Source organism: Oncorhynchus tshawytscha, unplaced genomic scaffold (genome assembly GCF_018296145.1).
Source record: "Oncorhynchus tshawytscha isolate Ot180627B unplaced genomic scaffold, Otsh_v2.0 Un_contig_564_pilon_pilon, whole genome shotgun sequence".
In the NCBI taxonomy this organism is placed as follows: domain Eukaryota; kingdom Metazoa; phylum Chordata; class Actinopteri; order Salmoniformes; family Salmonidae; genus Oncorhynchus; species Oncorhynchus tshawytscha.
In genome coordinates, this window is record NW_024609738.1 from 223,013 (window position 1) to 242,500 (window position 19,488).

Consider the following 19,488-nt stretch of genomic DNA (forward strand, 5'->3'; position numbering starts at 1 on the left):
TGTCAACCATCACCCCCACCACCCCCATGAGTTCTGTCTGTCAACCATCACCCCCACCACCCCCATGAGTTCTGTCTGTCAACCATCACCCCCACCACCCCCATGAGTTCTGTCTGTCAACCATCACCCCCACCACCCCCATGAGTTCTGTCTGTCAACCATCAGCCTAACCACCCCCATGAGTTCTGTCTGTCAACCATCAGCCCAACCACCCCCATGAGTTCTGTCTGTCAACCATCACCCCAACCACCCCCATGAGTTCTGTCTGTCAACCATCAGCCCAACCACCCCCATGAGTTCTGTCTGTCAACCATCACCCCAACCACCCCCCATGAGTTCTGTCTGTCAACCATCAGCCCAACCACCCCCATGAGTTCTGTCTGTCAACCATCAGCCCAACCACCCCCAACCACCCCCATGAGTTCTGTCTGTCAACCATCAGTTCTGTCTGTCAACCATCAGCCCAACCACCCCCATGAGTTCTCTCTGTCAACCATCAGCCCAACCACCCCCATGAGTTCAGTCTGTCAACCATCAGCCCAACCACCCCCATGAGTTCTGTCTGTCAACCATCAGCCCAACAACCCTGTGACTCAGGGGTGAGATCCTTGATCCACAGGCTATTCACACTTCAAAACACACCTCTTTGTATGTTTGACGTTGAGAGTTGTACAAAAGACAAGTATTGAACACACAACCTGTTGTGGACAAGGTTTGGGGGGCTGGGAAGATAACCTGTTGTGGACAAGGTTTGGGGGGCTGGGAAGATAACCTGTGGTAGACAAGGTTTGGGGGCTGGGAAGATAACCTGTTGTGGACAAGGTTTGGGGGCTGGGAAGATAACCTGTGGTGGACAAGGTTTGGGGGCTGGGAAGATAACCTGTGGTGGACAAGGTTTGGGGGCTGGGAAGATAACCTGTGGTGGACAAGGTTTGGGGGCTGGGAAGATAACCTGTTGTGGACAAGGTTTGGGGGCTGGGAAGATAACCTGTGGTGGACAAGGTTTGGGGGCTGGGAAGATAACCTGGTGGACAAGGTTTGGGGGCTGGGAAGATAACCTGTTTGGACAAGGTTTGGGGGCTGGGAAGATAACCTGTTGTGGACAAGGTTTGGGGGGCTGGGAAGATAACCTGTGGTAGACAAGGTTTGGGGGGCTGGGAAGATAACCTGTTGTGGACAAGGTTTGGGGGGCTGGGAAGATCCGGCACAATAGAGAATTAAATGTTCCCATGTTCTCGGGAGACGGCCTTCATGGTTAAATGCTGCATATGGCACCTCAATCATAAACTCCCTTTTAAATGCTGCATATGGCACCTCAATCATAAACTCCCTTTTAAATGCTGCATATGGCACCTCAATCATAAACTCCCTTTTAAATGCTGCATATGGCACCTCAATCATAAACTCCCTTTTAAATGCTGCATATGGCACCTCAATCATAAACTCCCTTTTAAATTAAGCTACAACACAGATCTTATGGATTGAATTCAGACCTTTAACGTTAAATACAAACATATAACTCCAATCTAAAGTGGTCAGTATTGCAGAACCAAGTACTGAAGTTTTTTAATTATTTAACCAGGCAAGTCAGTTAAGAACAAACAGCCCAGTGGGTTAACTGGTCTAGGAACAGTGGGTTAACTGGTCCAGGAACAGTGGGTTAACTGGTCTAGGAACAGTGGGTTAACTGGTCTAGGAACAGTGGTGGGTTAACTGGCCTAGGAACCTGGCCTAGGAACAGTGGGTTAACTGGCCTAGGAACAGTGGGTTAACTGGTCTAGGAACAGTGGGTTAACTGCCTGTTCAGGGGCAGAACGACAGATTTGTACCTTGTCAGCTGGGGGATTCGAACTTGCAACCTCTCGGTTACTAGTCCAACGCTCTAACCACTAGGCTACCCTGCCGCCCCAGTTGAGGAGTGACTCTGGCCCGACCTAATGACCTAAGAGTGTCCCCCTCTCACAAGAATAGTCTGTGTCCTTCAGAGAGCAGAGTTTTAATGACGGCTGTAACACGGAGGAGGATGAAAACCCCACATACAACAGCGTGTTTCCAGACCTACTAAAACATTATTGCAACGTCCAAGTACATACAGTATATTACACATGAACTGTTCAGCATTCGATAACTCCAGAAGATTTGGTTACATAACGCTACAAAATGGGATTGGTGAATGTGCTAGACGATGAAGCCATACAATTGTAGTTGTGCACAGAAACCATGTGTAAGTCGGAGCAGAATGACGTGTAGTGTGTCCAGTGTGTAAAATACACACATTCATCACTTTGACACGACTGGTGACACTGCAGCTATACGATAACACATCATCTGCAAAACATTTTCAGAAAGGTTTCTTCTTGACAGTTCTGGCGTCAGACATTTGGCATAGAAAAACAACGATTGGATAAATGGACAGGGTGTTCATTTCATAGTCGCCATCATTCAGCTCTCTAGTATGCCATCAACTAGACTGTTGACGATGAGAGCTTATCCATTGATTCAGCTGTATGCTTTAAGCCACAGTGTTGTTTAGTCTTCTACAGCTTGTGGGAGGGGCTTAGGCACCATTTTGGTCCAATCATTCAAAGACTTCCTGGTCTGTGTTCAGCACTCTGGATTCTCCATGGTTCAGGACAAAGAAGTGCTCCGCATTCAACCCATTCTTCTCCATGGCCTCCCTGAGTCTCACTGGAGGCTCTAAGTAAAACTGAGAGAGAGAGAGAGAGACATTATCTACACTACTGGTCAAATGTTTTAGAACAGCTACTCAGTCAAGGGTTTTTCATTATTTTTACATTTAAGAATAATAGTGAAGACATCAAAACTATGAAATAACACATATGGAATCATGTAGTAACCAAAAAAGTGTTAAATAAAAACATGTTATACTTGAGATTATTCAAATAGCCGCCCTTTGCCTTGATGACAGCTTTGCACACTCTTGGGATTCTCTCAACCAGCTTCATGAGGTAGTCACCTGGAATGCATTTCAATTAACAGGTGTGCCTTCTTAAAAGTTAATTTGTGGAATTTCTTTCCTTTTTAATGTGTTTGAGCCAATCAGTTGTGCTGTGACAAGGTAGGGTGGTACACAGAAGATAGCTCTATTTGGTAAAAGACCAAGTCCATATTATGGCAAAAACAGCTCAAATAAGCAAAGAGACATGAAGGTCAGTCAATACGGAACATTTCAAGAACTTTGAAAGTTTCTTCAAGTGCAGTCGCAAAAACCATCAGGCGCTATGATGAAACTGGCCGTCATGAGGACCGCCACAGGAAAGGAAGATCCAGAGTTACCTCTGCTGCAGAGGATAAGTTCATTAGAGTTACCAGCCTCAGAAATTGCAGCCCAAATAAATGCATCACAGAGTTAAAGTAACAGACACATATCAACATCAACTGTTCAGAGGAGACTGTGTGAATCAGGCCTTCATGCTCGAATTGCTGCAAATAAACCACAACTAAAGGACACCAATAACAAGAATGAGCAATGGACATTAGACCTGTGGAAATGTGTCCTTTGGTCTGGAGTCCAAATAGGAGATTTTTGGTTCCAACCTCCGTGTCTTTGTGAGAAGCGGTGTGGGTGAACGGATGATCTCCACATGTGTATTTCCCACCGTGAAGCATGGAGGAGGAGGTGTGATGGTGTTTTGCCGGTGACACTGTCTGTGATTTATTTAGAATTCAAGGCACACTTAACCAGCATGGCTACTACAGCATTCTGCAGCGATATGCCATCCTATCATTTGTTTTTCAACAGGACAATGACCCAACACACCTCCAGGCTGTGTAAGGGCTATTTAACCAAGGAGAGTGATGGAGTGCTGTATCAGATGACCTGGCCTCCACAATCCCCTGACCTCAACCAAACAGATAGTTTGGGATGAGTTGGACCGCAGAGTGAAGGAAAAGCAGCCAACAAGTGCTAAGCATATGTGTGAACTCCTTCAACTGTTGGAAAATAATTCCAGGTGAAGCTGGTTGAGAGAATGCCAAGAGTGTGCATAGCTGTCAACAAGGCAAAGGGTGGCTACATTAAAGAATCTCAAATATATCATATATTTTGATATGTTTAACACTTATTTGGTTACTACATGATTCCATATGTGTTATTTCATAGTTTTGATGTCTTCACTATTATTCTACAATGCAGAACATAGTAAAAATAAAGAAAAAGCCATGAATGAGGAGGCGTTCTAAAACGTTTGACCGGTAGTGTGTTTCACTTGCTTGACAGCGAGAGACTCCAGGGTTTAGGAGTGGACAGTACATGTCAGGCTAGAGAGGCTTTTTTGAGCTGCCTCCCAAAGCAGAAACGTCAGAACGACTAAAGGTCATCTTTCAAAGCCAACAGGACAACTGCTGCCGGGAACCAAACTACCAGTTTCAACACCACAGAACGATGTCACAGATAACCAACGGTTCTACCAACAAAGCCATCTGCTGAGGCCAAAGCATCAGGGGGAAAGTTGAACGATGTCACAGATAACCAACGGTTCTTCTAATGCAAAACACATTCCTCTGCGTTTCCCAACACGTGCCGGTTTCAACTGAATGCAGCAGCAAGCTACCTAATATGAGTTTTCACATCTATTGTGGGACGCTGAACAATCCCACCTTTGTCTTTAGGCTGAATGGTTGAAAGGGTGTCTGACTGCGTGTTTGTTCTCATCACACAAAAGGACACAATGGAAAATATGTGTTTCTCTCTAAACGGAGTCTAAAAATGCAGAGGTCAGATCCACGGTTGACGTGTTGTGACAGGGTTGATTTATTACCATGGACCCAAACCTCAGATTTATTACCATGGACCCAAACCTCAGATTTAGAAGGGAAGGTTTACACATAGTTCTCCTGACCTTCGGTCTCCAGTTTCAGCTGGGAGGCAGAGCAAAATGTCTTCTTCCTGATCATTAGATTCAGAGAATCCCATTGGATAGGCCTTTCATCTCTGATGTGATAGGACTTCGTATTAAGTGACACCAAAAAGCCTTTTTTTACAGCAGGTACATACAGTATATGCCTTGTAAAAAGAGATCCAGTCGATCCCCCATTCAGAACTGTTAATGCTCACCTCGTAAGCTAAAGCGAAGGTTCCCCAGTGAATAGCCAGGGAGTGTCTGGCCTGGATATCTTTGTGGATCTGCACAGCCTCCTCCGGGTCCACATGCTGTCCACGCATTACATCTCTGAGGGACGACAAACTTGTGTTTTGTGGGTTTGGCCTAATGAAGGCTTAATAAACTTACTGAACTTCAGTTGACTTTAATACATTCTAAGTGAATATACAGTTGACTTTAATAAATTCTAAGTGAATATTCAGTTGAGGGAAATCTAATACTACAGTCCATGATCCAACCCTCCTCATAGAATTCTACTGGGTGTGCAGGCTTTTACTCCAACCCTGTTCTAAACCTGATTCAGTTCATCAAGGTCCTGATGAACAGCTGATTAGATAAAGCAGGTGTTAGAGCAGGGTTGTAACCAAAACCTGCACTCCCAGTGGATCTCCTAAGGGGGGCAGCCTTGTACGAAATGTGGGCAGCCTTGGGCAGCCTTTGGGCAGCCTATGGGCAGCCTATGGGCAGCCTATGGGCAGCCTATGGGCAGCCTTGTACGAAAGCAATCACAGCTGTACACTAGTTTCATACCTGGGCAGGACAGCTGTACACTAGTTTCATACCTGAGCAGGACAGCTCTACACTAGTTTCATACCTGGGCAGGACAGCTCTACACTAGTTTCCTACCTGGGCAGGACAGCTGTACACTAGTTTCATACCTGGGCAGGACAGCTCTACACTAGTTTTCTACCTGGGCAGGACAGGTGTACACTAGTTTCATACCTGGGCAGGACAGCTCTACACTAGTTTCCTACCTGGGCAGGACAGCTCTACACTAGTTTCCTACCTGGGCAGGACAGCTCTACACTAGTTTCATACCTGGGCAGGACAGCTCTCCACTAGTTTCCTACCTGGGCAGGACAGCTCTCCACTAGTTTCCTACCTGGGCAGGACAGGGGTACACTAGTTTCATACCTGGGCAGGACAGCTCTACACTAGTTTCCTACCTGGGCAGGACAGGTGTACACTAGTTTCCTACCTGGGCAGGACAGGTGTACACTAGTTTCATACCTAGGCAGGACAGCTCTACACTAGTTTCCTACCTGGGCAGGACAGCTCTACACTAGTTTCCTACCTGGGCAGGACAGCTCTACACTAGTTTCCTACCTGGGCAGGACAGCTCTACACTAGTTTTCTACCTGGGCAGGACAGGTGTACACTAGTTTCATACCTGGGCAGGACAGCTCTACACTAGTTTCCTACCTGGGCAGGACAGCTCTACACTAGTTTCCTACCTGGGCAGGACAGCTCTACACTAGTTTCATACCTGGGCAGGACAGCTCTCCACTAGTTTCCTACCTGGGCAGGACAGCTCTCCACTAGTTTCCTACCTGGGCAGGACAGGTGTACACTAGTTTCCTACCTGGGCAGGACAGCTCTACACTAGTTTCCTACCTGGGCAGGACAGGTGTACACTAGTTTCCTACCTGGGCAGGACAGGTGTACACTAGTTTCATACCTGGGCAGGACAGCTCTACACTAGTTTCCTACCTGGGCAGGACAGCTCTACACTAGTTTCATACCTGGGCAGGACAGCTCTCCACTAGTTTCATACCTGGGCAGGACAGCTCTCCACTAGTTTCCTACCTGGGCAGGACAGGTGTACACTTGTTTCCTACCTGGGCAGGACAGGTGTACACTTGTTTCCTATCTGGGCAGGACAGCTCTACACTAGTTTCCTACCTGGGCAGGACAGCTGTACACTAGTTTCCTACCTGGGCAGGACAGGTGTACACTAGTTTCATACCTGGGCAGGACAGCTCTACACTAGTTTCCTACCTGGGCAGGACAGCTCTACACTAGTTTCCTACCTGGGCAGGACAGCTCTACACTAGTTTCATACCTGGGCAGGACAGCTCTCCACTAGTTTCCTAGTTTCCTGGGCAGGACAGCTCTCCACTAGTTTCCTACCTGGGCAGGACAGCTGTACACTAGTTTCCTACCTGGGCAGGACAGCTACACTAGTTTCCTACACTACACTAGTTTCCTACCTGGGCAGGACAGCTCTACACTAGTTTCCTACCTGGGCAGGACAGCTGTACACTAGTTTCCTACCTGGGCAGGACAGCTGTACACTAGTTCCATACCTGGGCAGGACAGCTGTACCCTAGTTTCCTACCTGGGCAGGACAGCTCTACACTAGTTTCCTACCTGGGCAGGACATCTCTACACTAGTTTCATACCTGGGCAGGACAGCTCTCCACTAGTTTCATACCTGGGCAGGACATCTCTACACTAGTTTCCTACCTGGGCAGGACAGCTGTACACTAGTTTCCTACCTGGGCAGAACAGCTCTACACTAGTTTCCTACCTGGACAGGACAGCTCTACACTAGTTTTATACCTGGGCAGGACAGCTGTACACTAGTTCCATACCTGGGCAGGACAGCTCTACACTAGTTCCATACCTGGGCAGGACAGCTCTACACTAGTTTCCTACCTGGGCAGGACAGCTCTACACTAGTTTCCTACCTGGGCAGGACAGCTGTACACTAGTTTCCTACCTGGGCAGGACAGCTGTACACTAGTTTCCTACCTGGGCAGGACAGCTCTACACTAGTTTCCTACCTGGGCAGGACAGCTCTACACTAGTTTCATACCTGGGCAGGACAGCTCTACACTAGTTTCCTACCTGGGCAGGACAGCTGTACACTAGTTCCATACCTGGGCAGGACAGCTCTACACTAGTTCCATACCTGGGCAGGACAGCTCTACACTAGTTCCATACCTGGGCAGGACAGCTCTACACTAGTTCCATACCTGGGCAGGACAGCTCTACACTAGTTCCATACCTGGGCAGGACAGCTCTACACTAGTTCCATACCTGGGCAGGACAGCTCTACACTAGTTTCCTACCTGGGCAGGACAGCTCTACACTAGTTTCCTACCTGGGCAGGACAGTTTCCTACCTGGGCAGGACAGCTCTACACTAGTTTCCTACCTGGGCAGGACAGCTGCTACACTAGTTTCCTACCTGGGCAGGACAGTACACTAGTTTCCTACCTGGGCAGGACAGCTACAGTTTCCTACCTGGGCAGGACAGCTCTACACTAGTTTCCTACCTGGGCAGGACAGCTCTACACTAGTTTCCTACCTGGGCAGGACAGCTGTACACTAGTTTCCTACCTGGGCAGGACAGCTCTACACTAGTTTCCTACCTGGGCAGGACAGCTCTACACTAGTTTCCTACCTGGGCAGGACAGCTCTACACTAGTTTCCACCTGGGCAGGTTTACACTAGTTTCCTACCTGGGCAGGACAGCTAGTTTCCTACACTAGTTTCCTACCTGGGCAGGACAGCTCTACACTAGTTTCCTACCTGGGCAGGACAGCGCTACACTAGTTTCCTACCTGGGCAGGACAGCGCTACACTAGTTTCCTACCTGGGCAGGACAGCGCTACACTAGTTTCCTACCTGGGCAGGACAGCGCTACACTAGTTTCCTACCTGGGCAGGACAGCGCTACACCAGTTTCCTACCTGGGCAGGACACACTAGTTTACCCTACTACACTAGTTTCCTACCTGGGCAGGACAGCGCTACACTAGATTCCTACCTGGGCAGGACAGTTTCCTACCTGGGCAGGACAGCTCTACACTAGTTTCCTACCTGGGCAGGACAGCTCTACACTAGTTTCCTACCTGGGCAGGACAGCTCTACACTAGTTTCCTACCTGGGCAGGACAGCTCTACACTAGTTTCCTACCTGGGCAGGACAGCGCTACACTAGTTTCCTACCTGGGCAGGACAGCGCTACACTAGTTTCCTACCTGGGCAGGACAGCGCTACACTAGTTTCCTACCTGGGCAGGTATGCGCCGATGGGTATGGCCGCCAGGTCGAACGGACCAAAGCGCCTCCCAATCTCCTGGAAGGACGAGCAGTAGCCGGTGTCTCCAGCAAAGAAGAAGCGGTTGCAGGGCCCCAGGACAGACCAGCTCCCCCACAGCACCTGGTTATCGTCCGTGGGGGTGCGCTTGCACCAGTGCTGCGCCGGAGTACACACAAACGTGACCTCATCGTGACCTGGCACACAGTTCTCCTCCCACCAGTCTAACTCTATCACATTCTCACACCCGCTCTTCTGCATCCAGTCCATGAGTCCCAACGGCACAAACCATCGGAGATCCCCACCGAACCGCTCGTTCAACTGGGTCACGGTGCCCGCGTCCAGATGGTCATAGTGGGAGTGGCTGATGACAACCGCGTCGATCCGGGGGAGTTGATCAACCGTACAAGGGGGATCCCGGTACCTCTTGGGGCCCATGAACTGGAAGGGAGATGCCCTCTGGCTGAAGATGGGGTCAGTGAGGATGACCAGGCCGTCCATCTCTACCAGGACTGATGCGTGGCCCAGCCAGGTCACCCTGAGACCAGACCCCACGGCTCCGTCTGCTGCCTCGGGGTCACGGAGGAACCAAGGCTCCACTACTGGGAGCTCTTTGTCTAAGACCTGAGTAGCAGAACAACACAGACTTTAATATGGCGCGTTGGTATGAATGGATTCAGATTCATTCACCAGCTGAGACAGAGGATGAGGAAGAGGAGGGTAATAAAGGCGTCATCACTGAAAGCTCTTCATCTTTTCAACATGTCACTATTGCTTCAGTCATTTTCAAGTCACCAAACAAAATAACCAATTTAAAAAACTATTCATTTTTCTCTTTCCTGTTTGAATATGACCCTGGTTGGTTGAGTTGTTTGGAGTTAATTTGATTAAGTTATATCTGCATAAATCAAAACACAGATGATTTAACTCTTTAACACATCTTTCCTCTTTATCAGAAAGATGATGGGAAATAGAGTCGAGTCGGCGTTTCATTTTCCTTTTAAATAATGAGGCCTTTCCTTCCTGACCACTACATGTCTAGAGAACAGAGCCCAGGCCTTTCCTTCCTGACCACTACATGTCTAGAAAACAGAGCCCAGGCCTTTCCTTCCTGACCACTACATGTCTAGAAAACAGAGCCCAGGCCTTTCCTTCCTGACCACTACATGTCTAGAGAACAGAGCCCAGGCCTTTCCTTCCTGACCACTACATGTCTAGAGAACAGAGCCCAGGCCTTTCCTTCCTGACCACTACATGTCTAGAGAACAGAGCCCAGGCCTTTCCTTCCTGACCACTACATGTCTAGAGAACAGAGCCCAGGCCTTTCCTTCCTGACCACTACATGTCTAGAGAACAGAGCCCAGGCCTTTCCTTCCTGACCACTACATGTCTAGAGAACAGAGCCCAGGCCTTTCCTTCCTGACCACTACATGTCTAGAAAACAGAGCCCAGGCCTTTCCTTCCTGACCACTACATGTCTAGAAAACAGAGCCCAGCCCTTTCCTTCCTGACCACTACATGTCTAGAAAACAGAGCCAGTGTCTGAGTCTTTTAAATAATCAGGCCTTTCCTTCCTGACCACTACATGTCTAGAGAACAGAGCCCAGGCCTTTCCTTCCTGACCACTACATGTCTAGAAAACAGAGCCTAGGCCTTTCCTTCCTGACCACTACATGTCTAGAGAACAGAGCCCAGGCCTTTCTTTCCTGACCACTACATGTCTAGAGAACAGAGCCCAGGCCTTTCCCTTTCCTGACCACTACATGTCTAGAGAACAGAGCCCAGGCCTTTCCTTCCTGACCACTACATGTCTAGAGAACAGAGCCCAGGCCTTTCCTTCCTGACCACTACATGTCAGAGAGAACAGAGCCCAGGCCTTTCCTTCCTGACCACTACATGTCTAGAGAACAGAGCCCAGGCCTTTCCTTCCTGACCACTACATGTCTAGAGAACAGTCTAGAGAACAGACAGGCCCAGGCCTTTCCTTCCTGACCACTACATGTCTAGAGAACAGAGCCCAGGCCTTTCCTTCCTGACCACTACATGTCTAGAAAACAGAGCCCGTGTCTGAGTCATGAGGTGAGATTGATTTACAGCTGTCTAAAAATACCCCGGGGTTGTTACTAGAGCACAGTGTTTATGGAGCGGGAGGCATCCTCTGGAACAAACAGCTAACCTAACTGTGGACATGAGGCGCAGCGTTACAAATCACAGTAGACAAACTCTGACGTGCTCAGTCAGAGATCTGTAATGACAGACCTCAGGAGTCAGGACAGACAGAACAAGTTCAGTCAGGACAGGAGGTAATTGTTGGGTGTGAACTGTGTACAGTAAAAAATTATTATTATTTATCCTGTGGAGTTGTAGTACAGGTTTAGGTATTTGTGTAATAAGTTCATTATAATAAAGAGTGGACAGACTGGCATTGAGGCCCATCAGGTGTGGTTTGGTCGCTCAAATGAGTCCTCAGAGAGACCTATTAGATACCTCAGAGAGACCTATTAGATACCTCAGAGAGACCTATTAGATACCTCAGAGAGACCTATTAGATACCTCAGAGAGACCTATATCCGTCCAACGCGGCTTTTGTGGAGCGATGGGTAACGATGCTTCGAGGGTGACTGTTGTTGATGTGTGCAGAGGGTCCCTGGTTCGCACCCGGGTATGGGCGAGGGGACGGTTTAAAGTTATACTGTTACACTGGTCAGAGAGACCTATTAGATACGTCCAACGTCAGAATGTGTCTCACCTCTTTAGAGCTGGGTACATTGCTGTGATCCTTCTCCAGCAGGAAGAAGCGCAGCAGGGTGGACCAGGACGGGAACTTCCACGTGGACCAGGGGTTTGTGAAGCGGCCATGTTTGTCCCGGCTCGACCCAGTCACCTCCTCCTCCAACCGGTAGTCCAGACGGAAGCTCTTCCTGGAGGAGCGGGAGGAGCTGCTCTTCCTGAAGGAGTTGATCAAACAAACGCTTTTACTGACTATTGTGTCCAGACGGGAAATTTAGTGTGCAAACACACACACACACACAAACACACACACTCTCAAACACACACACACACAAACACACACACACAAACACTCCATACAGTTAGAAGCAGATGATCATAAAAACACAAAAATATGATGCTGCAGCTTCAGGAGCTGGATGGCAATAAAGTGCACATGAAAACCGCAAAGACGTTCATGATCTACCCCTACCGAGGCCCTGAGTCCTGCAGGGTGGAGGTGGGGGGGTCACGGGGCCGGACCACGGCTGGGGAACCCTCCTCCGTCCCTGGGGAATCTCCAGGAGAGACACCGCTCTCCTCCATCAACACCTGGTTCTCATGCACCTCTCCGCCTGCTCCTCCGCTCTCCTCCATGGGGGGACAGTGTTGGGCTCCGGGTCTATAGGGAGGGTAATAAACAAGAAATACAAATAAAAGTTTACAAATATGCTGGGGGGGGGGGGGGTACACAGATATTAATTCAGAAAGAAATCCTGCTCACAGTACAGTTAGTGGCTGTTTCTGTGGTTTGTCCCTGGACGGCCGACAGGGTCTTGTGAAATCACAGATGTGAAAACATGCTTATTGTGACACAGTTTAACCCTGTGCAACAGTTCCAAAAGAATCTCCCTGAACAGCCATCACCATCGCCGACTGTCTGCGAGATGTCAGCAACATGACTTTCACAGTCACCTACAGTATAACCTGGTCAGCAACATGACTTTCACAGTCACCTACAGTATAACCTGGTCAGGTCAACAACATGACTTTCACAGTCACCTACAGTATAACCTGGTCAGCAACATGACTTTCACAGTCACCTACAGTATAACCTGGTCAGCAACATGACTTTCACAGTCACCTACAGTATAACCTGGTCAGCAACATGACTTTCACAGTCACCTACAGTATAACCTGGTCAACAACATGACTTTCACAGTCACCTGCAGTATAGCCTGGTCAGCAACATGACTTTCACAGTCACCTACAGTATAACCTGGTCAGCAACATGACTTTCACAGTCACCTACAGTATAACCTGGTCAGCAACATGACTTTCACAGTCACCTACAGTATAACCTGGTCAACAACATGACTTTCACAGTCACCTACAGTATAACCTGGTCAACAACATGACTTTCACAGTCACCTACAGTATAACCTGGTCAGGTCAGCAACATGACTTTCACAGTCACCTACAGTATAACCTGGTCAGGTCAGCAACATGACTTTCACAGTCACCTACAGTATAACCTGGTCAGCAACATGACTTTCACAGTCACCTACAGTATAACCTGGTCAGCAACATGACTTTCACAGTCACCTACAGTATAACCTGGTCAGCAACATGACTTTCACAGTCACCTACAGTATAACCTGGTCAGCAACATGACTTTCACAGTCACCTACAGTATAACCTGGTCAACAACATGACTTTCACAGTCACCTACAGTATAACCTGGTCAGCACCATGACTTTCACAGTCACCTACAGTATAACATGGTCAACAACATGACTTTCACAGTCACCTACAGTATAACCTGGTCAGGTCAACAACATGACTTTCTCGGTCACCTACAGTATAGCCTGGTCAGCAACATGACTTTCACAGTCACCTACAGTATAACCTGGTCAGGTCAGCAACATGACTTTCACAGTCACCTACAGTATAACCTGGTCAGCAACATGACTTTCACAGTCACCTACAGTATAACATGGTCAGCAACATGACTTTCACAGTCACCTACAGTATAGCCTGGTCAGCAACATGACTTTCACAGTCACCTACAGTATAACCTGGTCAGCAACATGACTTTCACAGTCACCTACAGTATAACCTGGTCAACAACATGACTTTCACAGTCACCTACAGTATAGCCTGGTCAGCAAACAGTCACCTACAGTATAACCTGGTCAACAGTCACCTACAGTATAACCTGGTCAACAACATGACTTTCACAGTCACCTACAGTATAGCCTGGTCAACAACATGACTTTCACAGTCACCTACAGTATAGCCTGGTCAGCAACATGACTTTCACAGTCACCTACAGTAGAACCTGGTCAGCAACATGACTTTCACAGTCACCTACAGTATAACCTGGTCAACAACATGACTTTCACAGTCACCTACAGTAGAACCTGGTCAGCAACATGACTTTCACAGTCACCTACAGTATAACCTGGTCAACAACATGACTTTCACAGTCACCTACAGTATAACCTGGTCAGCAACATGACTTTCACAGTCACCTACAGTATAACCTGGTCAGCAACATGACTTTCACAGTCACCTACAGTATAACCTGGTCAGCAACATGACTTTCACAGTCACCTACAGTATAACCTGGTCAGCAACATGACTTTCACAGTCACCTACAGTATAACCTGGTCAGCAACATGACTTTCACAGTCACCTACAGTATAACCTGGTCAGCAACATGACTTTCACAGTCACCTGCAGTATAGCCTGGTCAGCAACATGACTTTCACAGTCACCTACAGTATAACCTGGTCAACAACATGACTTTCACAATCACCTACAGTATAACCTAGTCAACAACATGACTTTCAGTCACCTGCAGTATAGCCTGGTCAGCAACATGACTTTCACAGTCACCTACAGTATAACCTGGTCAACAACATGACTTTCACAGTCACCTACAGTATAACCTGGTCAACAACATGACTTTCACAGTCACCTACAGTATAACCTGGTCAGCAACATGACTTTCACAGTCACCTACAGTATAGCCTGGTCAACAACATGACTTTCACAGTCACCTACAGTATAGCCTGGTCAACAACATGACTTTCACAGTCACCTACAGTATAACCTGGTCAGGTCAGCAACATGACTTTCACAGTCACCTACAGTATAACCTGGTCAGCAACATGACTTTCACAGTCACCTACAGTATAACCTGGTCAACAACATGACTTTCACAGTCACCTACAGTATAACCTGGTCAGGTCAGCAACATGACTTTCACAGTCACCTACAGTATAACCTGGTCAGCAACATGACTTTCACAGTCACCTACAGTATAACCTGGTCAGCAACATGACTTTCACAGTCACCTGCAGTATAGCCTGGTCAGCAACATGACTTTCACAGTCACCTACAGTATAACCTGGTCAGCAACATGACTTTCACAGTCACCTACAGTATAACCTGGTCAACAACATGACTTTCACAGTCACCTGCAGTATAACCTGGTCAACAACATGACTTTCACAGTCACCTACAGTATAACCTGGTCAACAACATGACTTTCACAGTCACCTGCAGTATAGCCTGGTCAGCAACATGACTTTCACAGTCACCTACAGTATAACCTGGTCAGCAACATGACTTTCACAGTCACCTACAGTATAACCTGGTCAGCAACATGACTTTCACAGTCACCTACAGTATAACCTGGTCAACAACATGACTTTCACAGTCACCTACAGTATAACCTGGTCAGGTCAGCAACATGACTTTCACAGTCACCTACAGTATAACCTGGTCAACAACATGACTTTCACAGTCACCTACAGTATAACCTGGTCAGCAACATGACTTTCACAGTCACCTACAGTATAACCTGGTCAACAACATGACTTTCACAGTCACCTACAGTATAACCTGGTCAACAACATGACTTTCACAGTCACCTACAGTATAACCTGGTCAGCAACATGACTTTCACAGTCACCTACAGTATAACCTGGTCAACAACATGACTTTCACAGTCACCTACAGTATAACCTGGTCAACAACATGACTTTTTACTGGTTCCTACTTTGAATAAAAGACACAGTGTCCGTGAAGACTAGCTCACAGTGGACCGCACCTTTAATATACAACTACCTGAGTCCATTGTTTCAGCTGTGTCTTATCTCTGGACAGGTGGAAAGGCTCCAGCTCAGTCAAATGAAGAGGAAGTTACTGGCCTGCCAAACGCTACCTGACACATACAAGTCTGGATAATCCAGGTGAAAGTTATGATCCCTTATTGATGTCACTTGTTAAATCCACTTCAATCAGTGTAGATGAAGTGGAGGAGATCATTGAGACATGGATTGTGTGTGCCATTCGGGAGGCTGAATGGGCAAGACAAAAGATTTAAGTTATTTTGAACGGGGTATGGTAGTAGGTGCACTGGTTTGTGTCAAGAACTGCAACGCTGCTGGGTTTTTCACGCTCGACAGTTTTGCCATGGGTATGAAGAATAGTCCACCACCCAAAGAACATCCAGCCAACTTGACATGTTTGTAGGAAACACTGGAGTCAACGTGGGCCAGCATCCCTGTGGAACGCTTTCGACACCTTGTAGAGCCCATGACCCGACGAGTTGAGGCTGTTCTGAGGGCAATTTTCAGGGGGGTGGGGGTCGGGTGTTCCTAATGTCTGGTCTAATCAGTGTATATGTGCCTCCTGCCAATCTCTCTCTGAGCTACTGTATGGGCCCTCCACTGCTACCAGGAACTATGAAGCCTACGATACACAATGGTACAGGTGAACGATGTCATTTACAAAATTGCCTCCAACACTCTACTCAGCAACTTGGATGTAATCTATCCCAGTGCCATCCGTTTTGTCACCAAAGCCCCATATACTACCCACCACTGTGACCTGTATGCTCTCGTTGGCTGGCCCTCGCCACATTTTCGCCAAACCAGGTCATCTATAGAAGTCTTTGCGAGGTAAAGCCCCGCCTTATCTCAGCTCACTGGTCTCCATAGCAACACCCACCCGTAGCACGCACTCCAGCAGGTATATTTCACCGGCCATCCCCAAAGCCAACACCTCCTTTGGCCGCCTTTCCTTCCAGTTCTCTGCTGCCAATGACTGGAACGACTTTCAAAAATCACTGAAGCTGGAGACTTACATCTCCCTCACTAACTTTAATCATCAGCTGTCAGAGCAGCTCACAGATCACTGTACCTGTACACAGCCCATCTGTAAATAGCCCACCCAACTACCTCATATTGTTGTTGTTGTTGCTCTTTTGCACCCCAGTATCTCTTCTTGCACATCTGTCACTCCAGTGTTGATGGTAAATTGTCATTATTTCACCACTATGGTCTATTCATTGCCTTGCCCCCTAAACGTACTACATTTAAACACGCTGTATACAGATGTTTCTATTGTGTTTTGACTGTACGTTTGTTTATCCAATGTGTAACTCTGTGTTGTTGGTTTTTGTCGAACTGCTTTGCTTTATCTTGGCCAGGTCTCAGTTGTAAATGAGAACTTGTTCTCAACTGGCCTACCTGGTTAAATAAAAGGTCAAATAACCCCAACCCCATTCCTGTGTCAACCCTGTTCACAGTAGCTTCTGTTTTCAAGGTGTAAGTACAGACTGAAGAGGCTACTGTATAGCTGTCACCTAGGCCCTATAGTGACACATGTAGAGTAGAGCTGTGTAGTTGTCCACTAGTCCTATTTACGGCGTCCCCTTACAACGCTATACATTTCACGTTGCCTACTGTGGAGCTCTGTCGCACGTATTGGCCTATTGAATGGCTTCAATAGACCCATAATAAACCACCAGAGAAGTACAACAAATGTTTCTTTGTTGATCCGACCAAAGAACAAAACAAACGGATCACTAGAAAGAATTGCTGCTATATCGAGAAGATTTATCGCGATAATAAAAACAGATAGTCAATAGAAAGAACCTTAACTAAAAAGAGAGCACAAGAAATGTGGTGAACTAAGCAGAACAACGGAGACAATCGATCATTCGCAGCCTACGTCACAGTCACAACAACGCAGTCAATAAAATACTACCTGAAAACGTATAGAATAAGTCAAGGGCGACTTGTAAAATCCGTCAGTGGCGCGACATTTCTTCTGATAGTGTTACGGCGAGATATCCGCAGAACTGTGTGGGGAAAAGTGCCCTGCAAGCACCGCCAATGTTCCCACAACGCACTGGTACCAGCCTACCAGGCAAGGCTTCTGACGTCGGTGAAAAACCCTACCATGTGACGAAATTAAAGCAGCCTAGCCTATTAAAATCCTCCTCTTTCCGATGCAAGAAACTACCCATTCATTTGCAATTGCAATGACAATATGTTTATGAAATACTTCTAAAAAATAGCTCAAAACATTATTTGTCGGAATATCTAAACTAGACCGTTGGTCAATGGTGCACGTATTAATCCTATAATAATGCTCTTACAGACTGGAGATATTTACCCAAGTGAGCGAAGACACCAACTAGCAGCTGAAAGCTCCAAACATAAATATTTATTGACAAGGCCCAAGTTACAGTACAAAGTGAATGTAACACGTCAGCACAACAGTGCACTGGGACGCGTTTAGTATGACGCAACGTTTTGGGACGTTCAGACAGCCTATTTCTATGTAAAAACAAACATGCGCCTGACATGTAGAATAAGGAATCACATCAGCTCTATTCCGGACATTTCTATCTGCAACGTTCGAGAACGTTTGGCGACCGAACATGGCCCTGTTTAGCCTATTGGGCGTGTTTACGTAATGAGCTACAAGTGGATACATTGTAGCAAGTAAAGCCACCCGAGTGGAAGTACCGAGTAGTTCGTCTTCTGTTGAATGAGTTGTGCACTTAAAAGAATACACATTGAAACCCAATTTAAAAGTTGTTTTGTACGCTGACAAATATTCACCTTGACAAAGTTCCCTTCGCTGTGTTCAGAACACTTGCGGCTCGGTGAATACACCTTGAAAGTGGAGTTTTCCAAACTCGTGGAGTGAAGATGCATTTGGAAGCAGCCATAGTCTGAATGCGTTGGTTAGTTGACTTGGTCTAGTTGGCCTAACCATAATTGCTTAGATTACAATTATAGAAACATCAAACTAGTAACGGTATTGTGTTTACAACAGGAACTCTTGAAAGTTGGTCACAGTTGGTTTAACAGTAGATTAGCTACTTCCTTACTTCCTTGCTTGGTCACGAATTTAAAGAAACAGCCATGTTGACAAAAAATGTATTTAATAGTGCAATCATTATCACTTGGCATTAAAAACATATATATATTTTTTTTAAAGTTGCAAATATGTACATCAGTGCCCTTTAACCAGGCAAACGCTATAACGCCAAGCTTAGATTTCTCTGTCAGAAGTCCAAACTCTTTCATGTTGCAGCTTCTGGCAATGTAGCCCATCTGATCAGTCAAACGCCCCCTCCTTCTCTTTCTCCCCCATCACTCTGGATTCTCCATGGTTCAGGACAAAGAAGTGCTCCACATTCAACCCATTCTTCTCCATGGCCTCCCTGAGTCTCACTGGAGGCTCTAAGTAAAACTGGGAGAGAGAGATACAAAGGGAAATATGAACAATATTAGCTAGGCTCTTTCCTTTGCATCGGGTTAAAAAAATGAGTTGAAAGAAAATTATAGAGAAAGAGAGAGAGCAGAATAGTTGGAAAGGATGGAGATGGAGAGGGAGGAGATGGAGATGGAGAGGGAGGGGGAGAGGGAGGAGATGGAGATGGAGATGGAGAGGGAGGAGATGGATGGAGAGGGAGGAGATGGAGATGGAGAGGGGGGAGAGGGAGGAGATGGAGAGGGAGG

The 19,488-nt window shown here is 47.0% G+C and overlaps 1 protein-coding gene and 1 pseudogene across 2 annotated transcripts; both read right to left on the reverse strand.

Moving 5' to 3' along the window:
* Positions 1-1,980: 1,980 nt before the first annotated feature.
* LOC112240578 (N-acyl-phosphatidylethanolamine-hydrolyzing phospholipase D) lies at positions 1,981-18,835 on the reverse strand. Of its 2 annotated transcripts, none has more exons than XM_042317424.1 (6): positions 18,583-18,835; positions 12,150-12,338; positions 11,697-11,895; positions 8,922-9,571; positions 5,078-5,192; positions 1,981-2,707 (listed from the first exon to the last, which is right to left on the reverse strand). In XM_042317424.1, exons 1-6 carry the CDS (start codon positions 18,690-18,692, stop codon positions 2,579-2,581), a joined length of 1,392 nt encoding a protein of 463 aa, XP_042173358.1. In that variant the 5' UTR covers positions 18,693-18,835; the 3' UTR covers positions 1,981-2,578. The 2 variants fall into 2 exon arrangements, with proteins under 2 accessions (XP_042173358.1, XP_042173359.1); XM_042317425.1 differs by lacking the exon at positions 18,583-18,835 and adding an exon at positions 17,720-17,900.
* Positions 18,836-18,887: 52 nt separating this feature from the next.
* The window catches only part of LOC112241361, a 6,241-nt pseudogene continuing 5,640 nt past the window's right edge, over positions 18,888-19,488 (reverse strand).

Excerpts from the sequence above, each read along its gene's own strand:
- LOC112240578 (XM_042317424.1), bottom strand. The coding sequence starts at position 18,692 with ATGGCTGCTTCCAAATGCATCTTCACTCCACGAGTTTGGAAAACTCCA. Across the intron at positions 12,339-18,582 it reads GCGAAGGGAACTTTGTCAAG|ACCCGGAGCCCAACACTGTC; the intron begins GTGAATATTTGT and ends CCCTCCCTATAG. Across the intron at positions 11,896-12,149 it reads CTGCAGGACTCAGGGCCTCG|GAAGAGCAGCTCCTCCCGCT; the intron begins GTAGGGGTAGAT and ends CAACTCCTTCAG.